Genomic DNA, 17,099 nt, shown 5'->3' on the forward strand with positions numbered 1-17,099 from the left:
CACGAAAAACACAGGACAGGCACTAACGCCATATAAATTGAATAAAACATTCACACGGTGTACTTTTTTATTATACTAAATGCTTATTTCCTCCGTCTCCAATCCCGTTCTCCGCTCACCGAACACCCAAAAACAGTATGTGACAACGTGCATCTATATATACTATTGTGCTGGGATTCAATTACCAATTAATTATTCACTTGAATCCCAGCACGTGAATTAATAAAGTGCAATTCCCCGTGCTCACATATTACATTTTACTTGCACGTGAAGTGCTGTGCAATCCTCGTGCCTAAATACACATATACATTTTTAAACACTCGTGTTACACAGACCCGTTTATATCCCGTGTACCAATGTCTATACACCAACATTTAAACACACCACACGCAACACATAACAGATAATATACACAGGGGCGGGCACTTTGTTACATATACCCCCCCCCTGTGCAAAGCACACATGGCCTCAATGGCCACCTCCCCCCTTAAAAGCCCAAAAGTCCCGCCCAAAGTCCTTGGCCAGGACCAGAGGCTTCCAGGGGCCCACAGGTCGTAATGCTTTAGCATTCTCCTGCCAGGGTAGTCCTAGCAGCGGAAAGGCTGCTTGGGGTTGGTCTCCTGACCTTCCCCCTCCTTCGGCGCCGGCAGCTCCCCTTGGTTTCAACCACCGTTCTTCCTGCAGGGAAGAAACCGCAGAGGGAGCAGGTCTCCGGACCTCCCCCACGATCTCCGGCGGAGAAACTGCTGCTGGGGTTTGGTCTCCAGACCTCCTCCCCCTCCTCCGGCAGCGAAACTGCTGCTGGGGTTGGCGGTCTCCAGACCTCCTCCCCCTCCTCCGGCAGCGAAACTGCTGCTGGGGTTGGCGGTCTCTCGTGGCCGGCAGCTCCCCTTCGTGGGGTTCCGGCCACAGTACTTCCGGCTGTGATGCGGAGCGGCGGGCAACCCCAGGCGATGCAGAGCGGCGGGCAACCCCAGGCGATGCAGAGCGGCGGGCAACCCCAGGCGATGCAGAGCGGCGGGCAACCCCAGGCGATGCGGAGCGGCGGGCAACCCCAGGCGATGCAGAGCGTCGGGCAACCCCAGGCGATGCAGAGCGGCGGGACATGCAGGCATCCTTGGGCGAAGCGAGGCTGCATCCTTGGGCATCCGAGGCTGGCATCCTTGGGCGAAGCGAGGCTGGCATCCTTGAGGCTGGCATCCTTGGGCGAAGTAGGCTGGCATCCTTGGGCGAAGCGAGGCTGGCAGTCAGGACAAGCTGGGGTCTTTTCAAGTGGGCTTCCCTCAGCAGCCTATGCAAGGGCTGCTGAGGACCGCCAGCATCTAGTCCTGGCCCTTGGTGCAGGGAGAGGCAGCTCCTGCTCCTCTCCCCCTGATGGAGATGCAGCTGCTCCTCTTCGTGATGGTGGGGGAAGTGTACCATGCATTCAGCCAGCAGGCATTCACCCCTTTGAGGGCTCACCCTCTGCTGGTGGGGGAAGTGACAGTCACCCCTGCTGGTGGACAGGGTCCCAGCATTCACCCTCTGCCTCCAGGGACCCAGCCATTCACCCTCTGCTGGTGGACAGGGACCCAGCAGGCATTCACCCTACCTGGTGGACAGGGACCCAGCAGGCATTCACCCTCTGCTGGTGGACAGGGACCCAGCTTTCTTTCTCTGCTGGTGGAAGTGACCCAGCAGGCATTCACCCTCTGCTGGTGGGGGAAGTGATACCCAGGCATTCACCCTCTGCTGGTGGGGGAAGTGATACCAGCAGGCATTCACCCTCTGCTGGTGGACCGTACTCCGCGTGCATAGGACCGAAGGGGCCGGCAGGACCTCATCAGTCATTCACCCTCTGCTGCTGAATTGAAGGGATACCAGCAGGCATTCATCCTCTGCTGGTGGGGGAAGTGATACCAGCAGGCATTCACCCTCTGCGATACCAGCAGGCATTCACCCTCTGCTGGTGGGGGAAGTGATACCAGCAGGCATTCACCCTCGTGGTGGACGGGGACCCAGCAGGCATTCACCCTCTGCTGGTGGACAGGGACCCAGCAGGCATTCACCCTCTGCTGGTGGAATATTTCTTGGTGGAGGTGGCGGAGGCAGAGGCAGCTCCTGCTGCTCTGCCCCTGCCGGTGGAGGTGGCGGAGGCAGAGGCAGCTAACTCCCCCTGTCTAGGCAGCTCCTGCTGCTCTGCTCCTGCCGGTGGAGGTGGCGGAGGCAGAGGCAGCTCCTGCTGCTCTGCTCCTGCCGGTGGAAGGCAGAGGCAGCTCCTGCTGCTCTGCCCCTGCCGGTGGAGGTGGCGGAGGCAGAGGCAGCTCCTGCTGCTCTGCTCAAAAAGGCAGAGGCAGCTCCTGCTGCTCTCCAGGAGGTATACAGCGGCGTGTAGTCTCCTTGGTGGAGGTGGGAGCGGTGTGTAGTCTCCCCTTGAAACAAAAACTTGCAGGGGACTGGTGCGGCTGTGGAGACAGCGGTGGGACCTCTGCCTTCCTCTTCCCTTTTCCCCTTCTCTGCCACCTCCTCACCTTCCTCTCCTGCGGCAGTTCCTCCTCTCCCTCCTGGTAGGGGCAGCGGAAGGGACAATTGGCAAAGAGATGGTCCTGGTTGCAGAGGAGGCACCCCGGCAAGGACTGGTTACATCGCCGGGGATGTCTGGCCCTTAGGCGGCACTCCTCCTCCCTGTCCCTCACCTCTTTATCGTCTTTCCTGCTTCTCCCCATTTCTTTTTTTTTTTTTTTTGTAATCCAAAGACGCCCCTTTTTTTTTTTTTTTTTTTTTTTCTCCTCCCACACAAAAAAAAACCTCTCCTGGTCTGACGCTTGGAGGCGCTGTTAAATCCCACGCAGGACACCACGTGTCACAGAGACGGCCGAAGTGGGCGGCGTCAGAACCAGGAAAGGTAATGCAATACACAAAACACAGGACGGATGAAATGAAATGATGAAGACGCCTGTTATAACATTTTAACAAACACGAAAAACACTGGTCCACGGCCTCGTACGTTAAATAGACAAACAAAAACAGACTAACTTAACAAAACGGTGCACGGACAGACACTGACAAACACGGTGAGCGGATACTTTCTCCTCTTATTATACTACTACTGCTTATTTCCTCCGTCTCCAATCCCGTTCTCCGCTCACCGAACACCCAACCACCAGTATGTGACAACGTGCATCTATATATACTATTGTGCTGGGATTCAAAACCAATTAATATTCACTTGAATCCCAGCACGTGAATTAATAAAGTGCAATTCCCCGTGCTCACATGTTACTACATTTTACTTGCATGTGAAGTGCTGTGCAATCCTCGTGCCTAAATACAAATATACATTTTAAACACTCGTGTTACACAGAGTTTATATCCCGTGTACCAATGACTATACACCAACATGTAAACACACCACACGCAACACATAACAGATAATATACACAGGGGCGTTCTTGTTACACATAGCTTTGTTTGATTTTATTTTTTTACAGGTAATCCATATAAATTGAATAAAACATTCACGTGGTGTTATATAAAACAGTAATCATGTTTTTATAATTTAATTAAATACACATTGTTTATGTACACGTAATTGATGCTGCTTGCGATTCTCATTTTTTTTTTTGTTAATGATTTCCATTACATGAGAGTAGGTGTTAAAATTTCAAAGTTATGACTGCAATGCTGGCTCAACCACAGTGCGGCCTCCCTAGCGCATCAGCATGACAACTTCTGGACTTAGCAGTGTCTTGGGGTCTTCAAGTGGGCACTTTATCCTTGGTATTCAGACTAGCCCACGACACCTTATTTTCGACAGTGATTCTGGTGTCCCAGCATCACCCTATCATATAACTGCTTTCTTTCTACTGTGCTTGAGGGTGCCCTTCTCAGTTGCTGCAGTACCCATCAAAATATACGTTAATCCACGGCAATTCTGGCTGCAGTTCCCATTTTGCTACAGCAACTAGAGCTTTCTGCACATACCAAATTAGGAAGTGTTTGGAGCCAAACATTAACATAATTGTGATTTGCGTGGTTTAGTCGCATCAGCGAGAAAAAAACAAAACAACAAAAACTACCATTGTAAACACTTGGATTTGCACCGTGCGAAATAATTCCATTTTAGAAGAGTCCTTAAATTGAAGGCCTTGCGCTCTAGGGGAGGGTGCAAAGTCTGGTCTGAATGTTTTCATGGTATAGTTTAGAAAAAATGTAAGATAAGTCCCTTGCGCTCTAGGGGAGGGTGCAAAGTCTGGTCTGAATGTTTTCATGGTATAGTTTAGAAAAAATGTAAGATAACCACTTGTAAAAGTTTCTTTAAGGTTAAAACTGTATTTACTGTAACTCACTTCAGTTTGGTTAAATTGCCATTGTTCCCATTATTATAATATCCATTTTTATACCACAACGAAACCAAGGTAGGAAATATATTTCTACACTGTGTTAGTGTATATTATCATTGCTTGTCCATCTTCTGATAGATGAGTTTGTTTTTTCAGTTCATCCATAAATGGCATACAGCACCTATGCATTTTGTATGCTACATGCGGGAACGATTATGTTAAACTGTGTAGAATGTGTGCTATTAAAGTTGAATAAAACGGTCCCATGGCTTGTAGCGGTAAAAGCCAGTGCCTTCAGCGCAGGGAGCTATGTCCCACGGGCTCCAATTGAATGGAGGTTGCCGCGCTGGCTGGCTGCCCAGCAGCAATGCAGTTATCTGGATTTCCAGTGGGGGGTTTAATTGCTCTCTGTGCACCTTGGTGATGACAGCTGCGTTCTTCTGAACAGTAAAGCTGTTTGCCAAAAAAAATATTTTTTGACCCTGTGGGCACAAAAGTCACCGTCATGCCAGCAAGCCAGTAGCCACACAGGACAGTTCATACAATTAAAAATGTACAGAGGCAACTTTTGCCCATAAAATGCCTTTTCTGAACCAGTATATTATTATTAAATTTAACCTGTTAAACCCCCAGCCTCCCACAGGCAATACCCGCCTGGAGGGCTATGGCCTTAAATAAATCACATTATCTTCCAAAGTATGGACAACACAGCATGGTTCAGGGCTTGAATTTGTGCAGAGGATGCATCTGTAGTGTAAATCAGACCTTTTATATTGCAGTTTGATATTCGTATTAATATTATATCCGTGCTTAAACATCAGAACAAAATGGTTCTACTAATTGCGTCTATAGTGGTATAAAACTTGGTGGTTTATTGACTCTTGCAAACTACTGTATGTAATGTGCATTTACATTGTTGCTGAGATATCTAAACTTTACACATTTGAACAGCAGTAGTGGTCTTATTTACTTAATTTTAGTGTTTAGGCACATTTCAAGTAAGCAAGAATGTGTAATCATGCTACCATTCCAGATTTCAATATTAATGGTTTTGAAAGTCAATTTATTTTTAATGTATGTTGACAATTGTATATATTTAACATTTTAAATGTTTTTGCTTGTTTTTGTCTTTTTCAAAATCCAGACAGTAGTGCCCCAAGAAGCTTATTTTTATTGCAGATTCCATGCCAAATCAACAAAGTCCCAACTTGACCCAGAGATTCACACTGACACTGTAGAGACGTGAAGGCAGATTGCCCACATGCTGGTGTCACATCTTAATAAAGCATCCCTGTGAGGACAGCTTATCTCTTATATTAAAACATGTGACCCAGTGATGTGTAGACTGTGGTTTCTGGGATAAATTCATGGTTAATGTATTTATGGTTGAAACACAGCTGGATTCTGTGATTCTCCAAATAAAGTTCCATTACAGGTGTTGTCAGGGAAAAATGAACTGTTTGTCTCAGATCTTTTTCACATCCATTTTATTTCATACTCCTTAGTATGTCCCTAGGCTTTTTTTTTTTTTTCCGCAAACATGTTAGCCATTTCAGACAATGCAAAGTTTAGGCATAGAAAATACAATTGACAGATGTGTGTGTGTTTTTTTTTTTTTTTAAATTGGTAGCTCAGATTATGGAGACGTCTATAAACATGTTGAATTTAAAACATAAAGCAAAATGTGTGCTTCATATGCCTAATATTCTTCACTGTTTGGAGGAGGTCAGTGTGTTTTTTTTTTTTTTTTTTTTTTTGGAAACTGGTTCATTTAGCAAGGAAAGCTCATATTTAATAAAATGCATTTTTCTTTTTTTTTTTTTTTTGTTTTAAGTTGACATATTTGTATATGATACAGTTGTAACGAGTCCTCAAATTGTGGCAATTTTTTGAGTGCCAAACTAATTCCTTCATCATAAATCATTGTGTTCATCATTGTTCAGTGGACAATGTATTTTCTTTTTTTTTTTTTTTTTTTTTTCTTTTCTGACAGGATGTTGACACTACATATCCCAACTATGAAATAATGTACATGATCAGAGAATTCCGGGCAAGTCTTGACTACAGGCCGTTAACGACTGCTGATCTGGTGAGTTGACCTGTTTAACTTAAGAGGCGAACATATTGTAATGATACATTTTTTGGGAGTGGGGGGAGTGATAATACATATGTCCTTTGCTTATATAATTGTGCTACATTTTTAGCTTTAAGTCACTGTTTTTAACCATTATTTAAACTCTGAAATATTGTTTTGTGCCCTGTATTTCAAAGTACTTCTAGCTCTAAGCAGACTGCTAGCTAACGAAATACTTATACCTACCTACCTGTTCCACAAAATAATATTGCAAGAATGCAGAAACCTGCAGTATGTATTTGTTCAATTTATTTTGTCTGTAGAATTTAACAGACTGCTGCATAGAAGTGGTCTCTGAAACTAGTTGACAGCTAGTTGACTGCTGACAGCAAACAGCCCACTAGCAATATCTACAGTTGCAGTCCTACTAATATTGAGTTTGGTGTCTTTACACTTGCCAACCCAAGCTGAAAAGTATAGGAATTTGCACATTCATAGAATGAAACTGTTGTGGAAGCATTGATAGTTGTAGATCAGGTTTAGTAGTGTAAATAGATTATAAGATATGTATAGTCGGCACTCGTATATCCGTTACCCAGATACACGTCAGTTTTACCGCGTTTTAAAATCGCCCCTTGTATGTCTGTCTGTCTGTCTATCTATCTATCTATCTATCTATCTATCTATCTATCTATCTATCTGTCTATCTATCTATCTATCTATCTATCTATCTATCTATCTATCTATCTATCTATCTATCTATCTATCTATCTATCTATACACAGTGCCTATAGAAAGTCTACACCCCCTTTCAAAATCTTCACCTTTTGTTGCCTTATAGCCTGGAATTAAAAGCCTGGATATTTTCTGTATCTACACATCCTACCCCACAACTTCCAAGTGAAAAAAATATTCTAGAAATTTGTAGAAAATTTATTAAAAATAAAAACTGAAATAGCTTGGTTGGATAACTGTCCACCCCCCTTGTAATAGCAATCCTAAATTAGCTTAGGTGTAACCAATTGCCTTCAAAATCACTGTGAATCAAAGTGAATGGAGCAAAACCTGCTGCCCTCTGCAAGAAAGCTGAAACTGGGATGGAAGTTCACCTTTCAGCATGACGAACACCCAAAGCACACAACCAAAGCTACACTAGAGTGGCTAAGAAACAAAAAGGTAAATGTCCTTGAGTGGCCCAGTCAGAGCCCTGACCTAAATCCAATCAGAAATTTGTGGCATGACTTTAAGATTGCTGTCCATCAGCGCTCCCCAATGAACTTGACAGAGCTTGAACAGTTTTGTAAAGAAGAATGGCCAAATATTGCCAAATCTAGGTGTGTAAAGTTGGCAGAGACACAGCTGTAATTGCTGCCAAAGGTGCTTCCACCAAGTATTAACTCAGGGGGGTGGATACTTATCCAGTTATGATCTTTCAGTTTTGTATTTAGTATAGAATTTTTTTTTCTCAATAAAAACTTTTTTTCCCCTTAACAGTGTGGAGTATTGTGGTGTATATAAGTGGAAAAAAATTAAATGCATGAAACTGAGGCATTGACACAACAAAATGTGAAAAAAGTTCTAAGGGGGTGTAGACTTTATAGGCACTGTGTATGTGTGTGTGTCTGTATGTGTATATGTATATATATATATATATATATATATATATATATATATATATATATATATATATATATATATATATATACACACACACACAGTGCCTAGTCTACACCCCCTTAAAGTCTACACCCCCTTGGAACTTTTCCGATTTACTGCTTTATTACTTTATCTGTCACAGCCCGGGTTTTTTTTTTTAACACTTGCCAAATCAGTCTGTCTTGATTGTGCAGTTACACATCGCTTCCTCCCATGACGAAAATGCAGCAAAAACAAAGTGAACGAGACAAGTTACGGTAATGTAAAAAAGTTAATCATTAAACAGTTTTGATACTGTGATGCATTTAAAAAAAAAAATATATGTGGTCTTTAGTTGCTTTTGTACATTTTCATTTGCATGTGAACTGTGACATTAGGGCCTTATCGAGCAATTTATTCAGCAATTTTGAACACTGACTTTGGATACTGTTTTAATTCTGGAAACTGGTGTCGTTTTTAATCTTTTTTTTTGTGTTTTTGACATTGTATCTCTTTTTTGTTTTCCCTGAAAAAACGGACAAGAGTTGTTTTAACGCGCCGAAAAGAAATAATCAGATATGCGTCACACTTGTTTTAACTGTCACTGAAGTCAAAATTTTATAGGGTCGGATATGTGAGTGCTGACTGTAATTGACTTTCATTTTAGTGTGATAAGGTTTTGGTGTACTCGGTTGTGTGTTTTTTTTCTGTTTTTTTAACTCCAAGACTGTTCTTGCAGATTGATGAACACAGGATATGTGTTTGTGTAAGAAAACGTCCACTTAATAAGAAAGGTAAGAGGAGGCAGTGCTTGTTACACCCTATCCCTTACATTTTTTTTTTTTTTAATTCTCCAGAAAAATGATGGTGGCGGTAGTGGTATCAGATTTTAATTTCATGGGCCAGCTAATTATAATTGTACTGTAAAACATATTTTTAAAACTGCAATTGTTCTGCTGCTGCTGAGTGGACATCTGTATAACCAAGATGTTCATATTTAATTATCTATTCCTGCATAAAGTTTATTTATTCCTATTTAATTGCAGTATCGCCACTTAATTGAGCTAATAAAATAACCGAAAATAATTGCGAGTCATCTAAAGTTCTATTGTGTTTAGTGGTATGGAAATTATTTAGAACTATAACAAAAAACTTTTATTTATTTATTTAGCGTTGGCTACTTGCCTTAACTTACTTTGTGGTCCTGTAGGTATTCAGCCTGGAAGTAGATTGTTTGAATGAGAAGTACAACTAATGTGTCTAACAAATGTATTGATGTACAATGGACATTTTTTTTCAATTTAACTTTTTTCAATGTTAAGTAACTGCAAAAAGACACACCTGCTATAATTAAATAGTTTGTGTCTTGTATTAAAACATATCAAATTAATTTGTTTTTATGCTAATTTAATTTATTCTTTTTCCTAGACCTGTAAAACAAATTACTTTTTCCCAATTCTGCCCAGCCGGTAATAAGTGTGTGTTAACCGGTATATGCTTTCAGAAAATGCCCTGAAGGAACTTGATGTACTCACTATCCCCAGTAAAGACGTTGTAATGGTTCATGAACCAAAACAAAAGGTGGATTTAACAAGATACTTGGAAAACCAAACTTTCCGCTTTGACTACGCATTTGACGAAACAACCACAAATGAAATGGTTTACAGGTATTTTTTTTTAAATGTATTTCCTAGTTAATGAATTAGTATAATTTGATTAACAAACCTCTGGCAGTGACTGAATGATGCATATTCGCAGAAAGCTGCACAGGTTGCTGTTCACAGTCTGTTCTTGGCAGCTAGTTTTTAAATGAAAAGTTGTGAGGGTAGACTCAGAAATGCTCAAAAGCTTTAATATTCTTCTGTTTTCAGGTTTACAGCCCATCCTTTAGTGGAGACAATATTTGAGAGAGGAATGGCCACTTGCTTTGCTTATGGGCAAACTGGCAGTGGTAAAACACATGTGAGTAATGACTGTTTATAATTTATTTCATATTTTAATTACAAAAAAAATAAATAATAATAATCAATTCTCATGATGGTGGCATTAAATGTGTGTTTTGTATTTTTTTTTATTAATAGTGCATTAAAGTTTTATCTCTGGCCCTATCAATTATAAGATAATTTCAGTGACGTTAACATTAGAACCGCCGAGATTTCGGACTAAATACAACGCCACATCCACAAAATGTGCGGCTCCAGGAACACCATATTTACATTGAAAATTAAACTATTTTCTTATTTTTTTTGAAAAAGAGCACATGTACATCAACATGAAAAATTGTAATAAAATAAAAAACGCAATAAACTTGTGGAAACAGGTGTAGAAAGCTGTATGCACATATAAAACATAAATAACTAGTTATAAAAATAGAATAAAACAAAAATATAACATAACTTACGCAACATGAAAGTGCTTTGAGTGAAACAGTTGAAAGTCTCTGTCTGTTCAGAGTTCTATGACTGCTTTCTAAGTACAGTCTACGCAGAAAACACTCTTTTCAACTGTACCAGTGCATTTGCCACAGACTGTCTTTTCACAACAGACGCAGACATCAGAAGTTCTGTATTTATTGCATTTAGCAACCTGGCGTTGTCTTTTATTCCGTGTGCCAGTGGGCGCAATTCTGGTTGAAGGTTGAAGGGCATTTGCCAGCCAGCTTTCATGTCTCTTATCAAAATGTTTCTGCTGTAGCTCCAGGGCTAGCTGCAAAATGAAGTCCCTCCAAGTGATTGTGTTGCCGGTCCACTCCTTGTACAAAACCTTAAGTGCTGATGGCTGCCAAGTCCAAAACATCATACAAAAACAGCAACAAGCTACCTGCAAGTACCGCCTTTGACAGAATATAGCCGTGCCATTTGATCTAGTAAATCCACACCGTACTTTGTTGCATAGTAAAATGAAACCGTCTCTGGCTTTCGTTTAGCATCAGTCCCGATGGTCACTGATCTGTGCAGAGAGCTTAGAATACGTATATTTTTTTTTTTTTTTTGCACCGTCGCACTCAGGGTGGCACACTCGTTCTGCCTGAAAAACGTAGTGTAAATAATAATATATGATGTGTAGAATGACTTTCATCAGTGTTTCAAGCACTTAACAGGATTATAATACTTTCTTTTAACAATGATTTTGATTTTACTACACAGCCCAGACTAAGTTGTCGGCTATATTGTATTGATTTCAACGTGCCACATAAACTGCGGGTCTGACGGTTGTAGAAGCAAGTGCTTATAACTTATTCATTCTGCAGCTGAAATACTGTATGGGTATTTAATTCAAATATTTAGTAAAACTTAAGAGCAGACATGCATGAGATATTCACATACACGGAGATATTTAAATTTGAATTGCAAAAGCTGTTCACAAAGCGGCTATGGTGGTGCTAGTGTTAGTACTTAGTATATACATGTCTTGGTTAGATAAGTATTCACTCCCCTGAGTCAATACTTGGTAGAACCACCTTTGGTAGCAATTACAGCTGTGAGTCTTTTGGGGTAAGTCTCTACTAGGTTTGCACATCTGCATTGTGCAATATTCGCCCATTCTTCTTAGCAAAATTGTTCAAGCTCTGTCAAGTTGGAGCTCAGCAATCTTCGTCTTGCCACAGATTCTCAATCGGATTCAAGTCCGGGCTTTGACTGGGCCACTCTAGGTCATTCACTTTCTTGTTTTTAAGCCACTCCAGTGTCGCTTTGGCTGTATGCTTGGGGTCATTGACCTGCTGAAAGGTGAATCTCCATCCCAGTCTTAGGTCTTTTGCAGACTAAAGCAGGTTTTCCTCAAGGATTTGTCTGTATTTAGCTCCATCCATTTTGCCCTCTACCCTGACAACCTTCCCAGTCCCTACTTATGAAAAACATCTCTATAAGCTGCCACCACCATGCTTCACAGTAGGTATGGTTTTACCTGGGTGATGTGCTGTGTTGGGTTTGCGGCAGACATAACGCTTTGCATTTAGGCCAGATAGTTCAATTTTTGTTTAATTGGACCACAAAATCTTTTGCCAGATCTATTCAGAGTTTGCCACATGCCTTTTTACAAATTCCAAACAGGATTTTACATGGGCATTTTTTCAGAAATGGCTTCCTCCTTGCCACTCTTCCATACAGGCCAGATTTGTGTAGTACCTCAGCTATTGTTGACACACGGACATTTTCTCCCATCTCAGCCATGGAATGCTGTAGGTCTTTCAGAGTTATCTTTGGCCTTTTGGTGGCTTCTCTGACCAATGCTCCTCTTACCCAGCTGCTCAGTTTGGGAGGACCACCTGCTCTAAGCAGATTCTGGGTGGTGCCGTATACCTTCCACTTCTTAGTGATCGACTTGACTGTGCTCCAAGGGATATTCAGTGTCTTTGAAATCTTTTTATACCCCTCCCCTGATCTATGACTTTCGACAACTTTAGCCCGAAGTTATTTTGAAAGCTCCTTGGTCTTCATGGTTGTATCTTTGCTTTGAATGCATTACCCAAATGTGGAACCTTACAGAGACAGGTGTATTTAATCTGAAATCATGTGAACCACTTTTATTGCACACAGATGGACTCCTTTTAACTTATTGTGTGAATTCTGAATTCTGAAAATTGGTTTAGGAGTGTCATAGCAAACTGGGTGAATACTTATCTAATGAAGACTTTTCAGGTTTTTATTTTTAATTGATTTGTTTTTTCACCCCCCATTTTTTTCCCACACATTGAAAGTGTTCAGAAGGTTGTGTAAATCGAAGGACAAAAAATCCCATTTAAATGCATCAAGATTTCAGGTTGTAACACAACAAACCATGAAAACGTCCAAGGGGGTTGAATACTTCCTATAAGCACTGTAAATGTTTTCTATAATTCTTTCAAGTTCCATTACACCTGGTCTCCAGTAAAAACCATTTCACTGCCACTGCCGAATCCTTAATACAGATAGTTTTGACAGCTCCAGTTACTTCATGATTTACTTGCCGTTTCTCTTACACTGTACCCCCTGAATTGATTAAGCGGGGGTGTAAAACAAGGATTGGTGAACTGATTCTTCACTAATCTTTTGGCTTGTTTCTTTTTCCAGACAATGGGTGGTGACTTTTCAGGGAAGAATCAGGATTGTTCAAAAGGAATATATGCATTAGCTGGTATGTACAAGCCACTTTAGAAAATAAGAACAATTCTGTTGTGGCTTTCTTCTCCATTCATTGTTGATTTGACTCTCTCTTTTCTCAGCACGGGATGTATTTCTTATGTTGAAAAAGCCAAACTATAAGAAGTTAGATCTTCAAGTATATGCAACGTTTTTTGAGATTTACAGTGGCAAGGTATGTATTGTCAACCTTTGTTTTTGTATGTTATGTACACTACTACTTTCCAAACGTGGATTAGTTAGGCCACACTTCCTGATTTAGTGATTTTTATTTATTTATTTTTCTGTAAATTTTTTCATTTAATATCCTTGTGGAATTATCCAGGTTTTTGACTTGTTGAACCGGAAAACCAAGTTACGAGTCCTTGAAGATGGAAAACAGCAGGTTCAGGTGGTGGGGTTACAGGAACGGGAAGTGAAATGTACTGAGGACGTATTAAAACTGATTGAGATAGGAAACAGCTGCAGGTAAAAAACAAATAATTTTAAAATAATTTTTAATGTACATTGTACCTGTACATATGTATACAGACTCAACTCAAGGATGCAAAACACAGGCATTTGATTAATATTAAAATGATTTCTGAAAATCATTGAGTCAAAGAGGGGAGAGAGGGGCTCACTTGTGCTAAATAGTCTTTCATCAAGAATATCTGTACTGTGAGATGAATATTAAGGGCAACTTTCGCTACTCTGTTAACGTAGTTGCTTATTTGTTTAAGGAGCTTGAATGGTAACAAAATCAAGGTTAGATCCCAAGTGTATAATTATGAGAAAAGATACAGGCAACGTTCTTAATTTTTTTTTAAAGAAAGCAGTGCTTGTTAATCCTAAAAGCCTAATAGCATAACAAATGTCAGCAAAACTCTACACTGAACAAACTTGTGACTCGGTGACTAACAATAATCTGAATATCTATATAAATAATCAATAATGTAGTTAATTTCTAAAAATTAGATGTGTCTTGCTTTCTTTCATAGTTTAAATAAACATAATTGTCAGGGACTGCTTTCTAAAAAAATAAGCTTGATCTCACTTTTGTTTTCTAGAACATCTGGTCAGACATCAGCTAATGCCCACTCCTCAAGAAGCCACGCAGTGTTTCAGATTATTCTGCGAAGGAAAGGAAAAATGCATGGCAAGTTTTCACTTATAGATCTTGCTGGAAATGAAAGGGGAGCAGATACCTCGAGTGCAGACAGGCAAACAAGACTCGAAGGTGCTGAAATAAACAAAAGTCTTCTGGCACTGAAGGTTAGTAGTGAGATGTAATGTGCGTTTCTCTAGTCTTTGGACAGTTCACTTAATTGTTAATGCATTTAGGACAATTAATGTTTATTTAAATCTTTTTTTTGTGCTGTGGGTTTGTTACTGCTTTTTCCAAGTGACCACCGGTTTGTGAATTTAATTTAATATATTGATAGCAAAGAAATACAAGTGTTTCCATTTTGTTATAAAAGAACTGTTGGTCAGTCTTTATTGATGTTTACATCTTTGCTTCTAGGAGTGTATTAGGGCCTTGGGTCGCAACAAACCACACACCCCTTTCAGAGCAAGTAAACTCACACAGGTGCTCCGAGATTCCTTCATTGGAGAGAACTCAAGGACATGCATGGTAAGTCCAGAGCCGAGCTCTCTCCCAAACTAATTCATTTACATACCGTGGCAAAGTGAGGTTGCTTTGGCACACTTTGGGATCTTTAACACTGTCTAAGTGTAAATGAAGTAGTTTAACAGCAGATAGCAGGGCTCTGTGTTAGATTTTTGACTACCGGCCCCTTGGGCTGCTGAGCTAGTGTCTTTACTGGCCTGGATTCAATTTTATCTGGCCCAATATATTTATATATTTTTTCTATGATGGTTTTTATTTTCAAAATGTTTCTAATGGATATGATAACCAGAGAGCCCAGGTCTCAAAAAAAGTGGCTAAACGAAGCCTCTCAGTATATGTTACTTCAGCCATTTAACACGCACACATTTGTGTGCTTCAAAATGCTGTTGTGAAAAAATGTGTGGCAAGTGGGCCGTGATAAAATTCCAAACACCAAGGTGGTCCCTGCATTGAAAAAGGTTAGGAACCACTGCCCTAGACAAAAGGCTTGAGGCAGTGGTAAATGCATGAATGAAAAACCTTGTTGATTTTTAAAAATACATTTCTGTAAGTAGAAAGCAGTGTCAGCCTTTTTAAAAAAAATGCTTAGAATATTGCTTGAAACATAACAACGAGCATGGGAATAATAATTGCCTTTATTTATTTATTTATTTATTTATTTATTATTTTAAAACAGATTGCTACCATTTCTCCCGGAATGGCCTCCTGTGAAAATACTTTGAATACTCTGAGATATGCAAACAGGTGTGTACATTTTCATGTTCAAGCTTATAAACAAGTGCCTGCATTGAAATATGTTATGTTTTTCACTGTATTTTTAGAAATAGATGTGTTTTCAGCACAACCAGCTAGAAATTAAACATTCTACACCAAATGGACAAATTGGACCCTCTCAGATTCTTTTGATACCGCACATGGATGGACCTGGAAATATTTTAGAAAGAATGTTAAAATATTAGCTCTGATTTATTCTAGTTCTAGGCCTGTAATGGGGTGTGACTGATTGGATGAAAACAAAATTTAACTTGATAAAATACATACAGTAATTGTGTTTTGATATTTTGATATTTACTTGTCAAAGAATGTTATTGTTAATTTTGTCTCGTGCAGATAAGTAGCCTTACCAGTTGTTTGTCCATTTTGTCTGTTCCTCTATGTGATTCTGCCTTGAAGAACATAGAAAATCTTGTCTCTCTAGTTTATGTAATACATGACCATTCTTTACATATTTTAAATCCCCCTTTGTGTTTTTTATATTCTAGCCCAAAGACTGAAGTTGTCATTAACTAAAGTACTTGTCTTCATGTTGCAGATAAATCAAAATACCTAATGACTGCAATATTTAAAGATCATTCACTGAATCACCAACAGAAGCAAATCTTGCTGCTTGTAATATATTTACAATGCTTTGCTTTGATATTTTCTCTTGTATGAGCTGCACTTTGTAGAGATGTTTCCCTCATGAAATAATCGGTTTTGTGAGATCTTGCTTTTCTGTTCTGACGAGACCCTTTCCTTTCTGTTTATTGCTCTGTCTTGGTACTCCAGAGTAAAGGAGTTTGGAATCAGTCCTTCAGACATTCCCTTCTCGCAGGGTAGCTGCAGCCGCTCTGAGCTCTCCCCTACCTCTGAGTATGATGACTTTTCTACTTCGCCCAGCAGGTCTACTTCTATACATTTCACAAAAACCTTGTTTCCCTTTTCATTTGTGGCAATATGGAGTGCAATGCATGTAGAGGGTCACATGCACATTTTTGGTTATCTTCCTTTTTTAATATTTTTTTTTTAATGTTTTGCCCATTTTCTATCCTAGGCGTTGCATGCATATTTGATATACTTTAATTTGTTTCATCATGTCTATGTTGTTTGTTGCTAGTTCAACGTGGAAGGCATTATACATTATTTTTCCATTTGTTAGATGTGAATTAAAATGGTAACGTCACCCTTGTTTAGTTTCCTGAAAAACATTTAGCTTACAAGGCAGGAAGTAAAACAAAACAAATCCCCTTTGCCCCCAGTTTTATGAGGATACCCAGATCAGTGTCTGACTTTCCATTTGAGAGAAATTTAAAATACATTTTTGTAATAGCGTAGTTACAAGTTTTTCTCACTAGGTGGAATGTAAACCATTCAACTAAAGGCAGACAGTATGCTGTATATATTTAGCTGTTTTTCTTAAACCAAGCAAAGTGTTTGTTTTGCAAAATTTCCTCTGTAAAAGTACAAAACTAGAAGGTGGCATTACTATTTTTATGTAAGGTTTTATTATTGCATTAAAATGAAAGAACACAAAAAGCTCAAATGCTTTGTGGTCACTTGGAAAAAGCAGTAACATA

General features: G+C 40.0%; 1 protein-coding gene across 5 annotated transcripts in view; it reads left to right on the forward strand.

Annotated features, from left to right (window-relative positions):
- The window catches only part of LOC121316878 (kinesin-like protein KIF2A), a 42,741-nt gene that overhangs the window by 22,478 nt on the left and 3,164 nt on the right, over positions 1-17,099 (forward strand). For 3 of the 5 annotated variants that reach the window (XM_041252163.1, XM_041252172.1, XM_041252181.1), the window contains 11 exons: positions 6,316-6,411; positions 8,771-8,825; positions 9,536-9,698; positions 9,903-9,993; positions 13,083-13,146; positions 13,235-13,326; positions 13,477-13,619; positions 14,201-14,405; positions 14,656-14,766; positions 15,440-15,507; positions 16,312-16,425. In XM_041252163.1, coding sequence (XP_041108097.1) covers positions 6,316-6,411; positions 8,771-8,825; positions 9,536-9,698; positions 9,903-9,993; positions 13,083-13,146; positions 13,235-13,326; positions 13,477-13,619; positions 14,201-14,405; positions 14,656-14,766; positions 15,440-15,507; positions 16,312-16,425 — 1,202 coding nt within the window. The remainder of the gene's footprint in view (positions 1-6,315; positions 6,412-8,770; positions 8,826-9,535; positions 9,699-9,902; positions 9,994-13,082; positions 13,147-13,234; positions 13,327-13,476; positions 13,620-14,200; positions 14,406-14,655; positions 14,767-15,439; positions 15,508-16,311; positions 16,426-17,099) is intronic. The other 2 variants (XM_041252192.1, XM_041252201.1) reach the window with 1 other exon arrangement.

Source organism: Polyodon spathula, chromosome 1, assembly GCF_017654505.1.
Source record: "Polyodon spathula isolate WHYD16114869_AA chromosome 1, ASM1765450v1, whole genome shotgun sequence".
Taxonomy (NCBI): Eukaryota; Metazoa; Chordata; class Actinopteri; order Acipenseriformes; family Polyodontidae; genus Polyodon; species Polyodon spathula.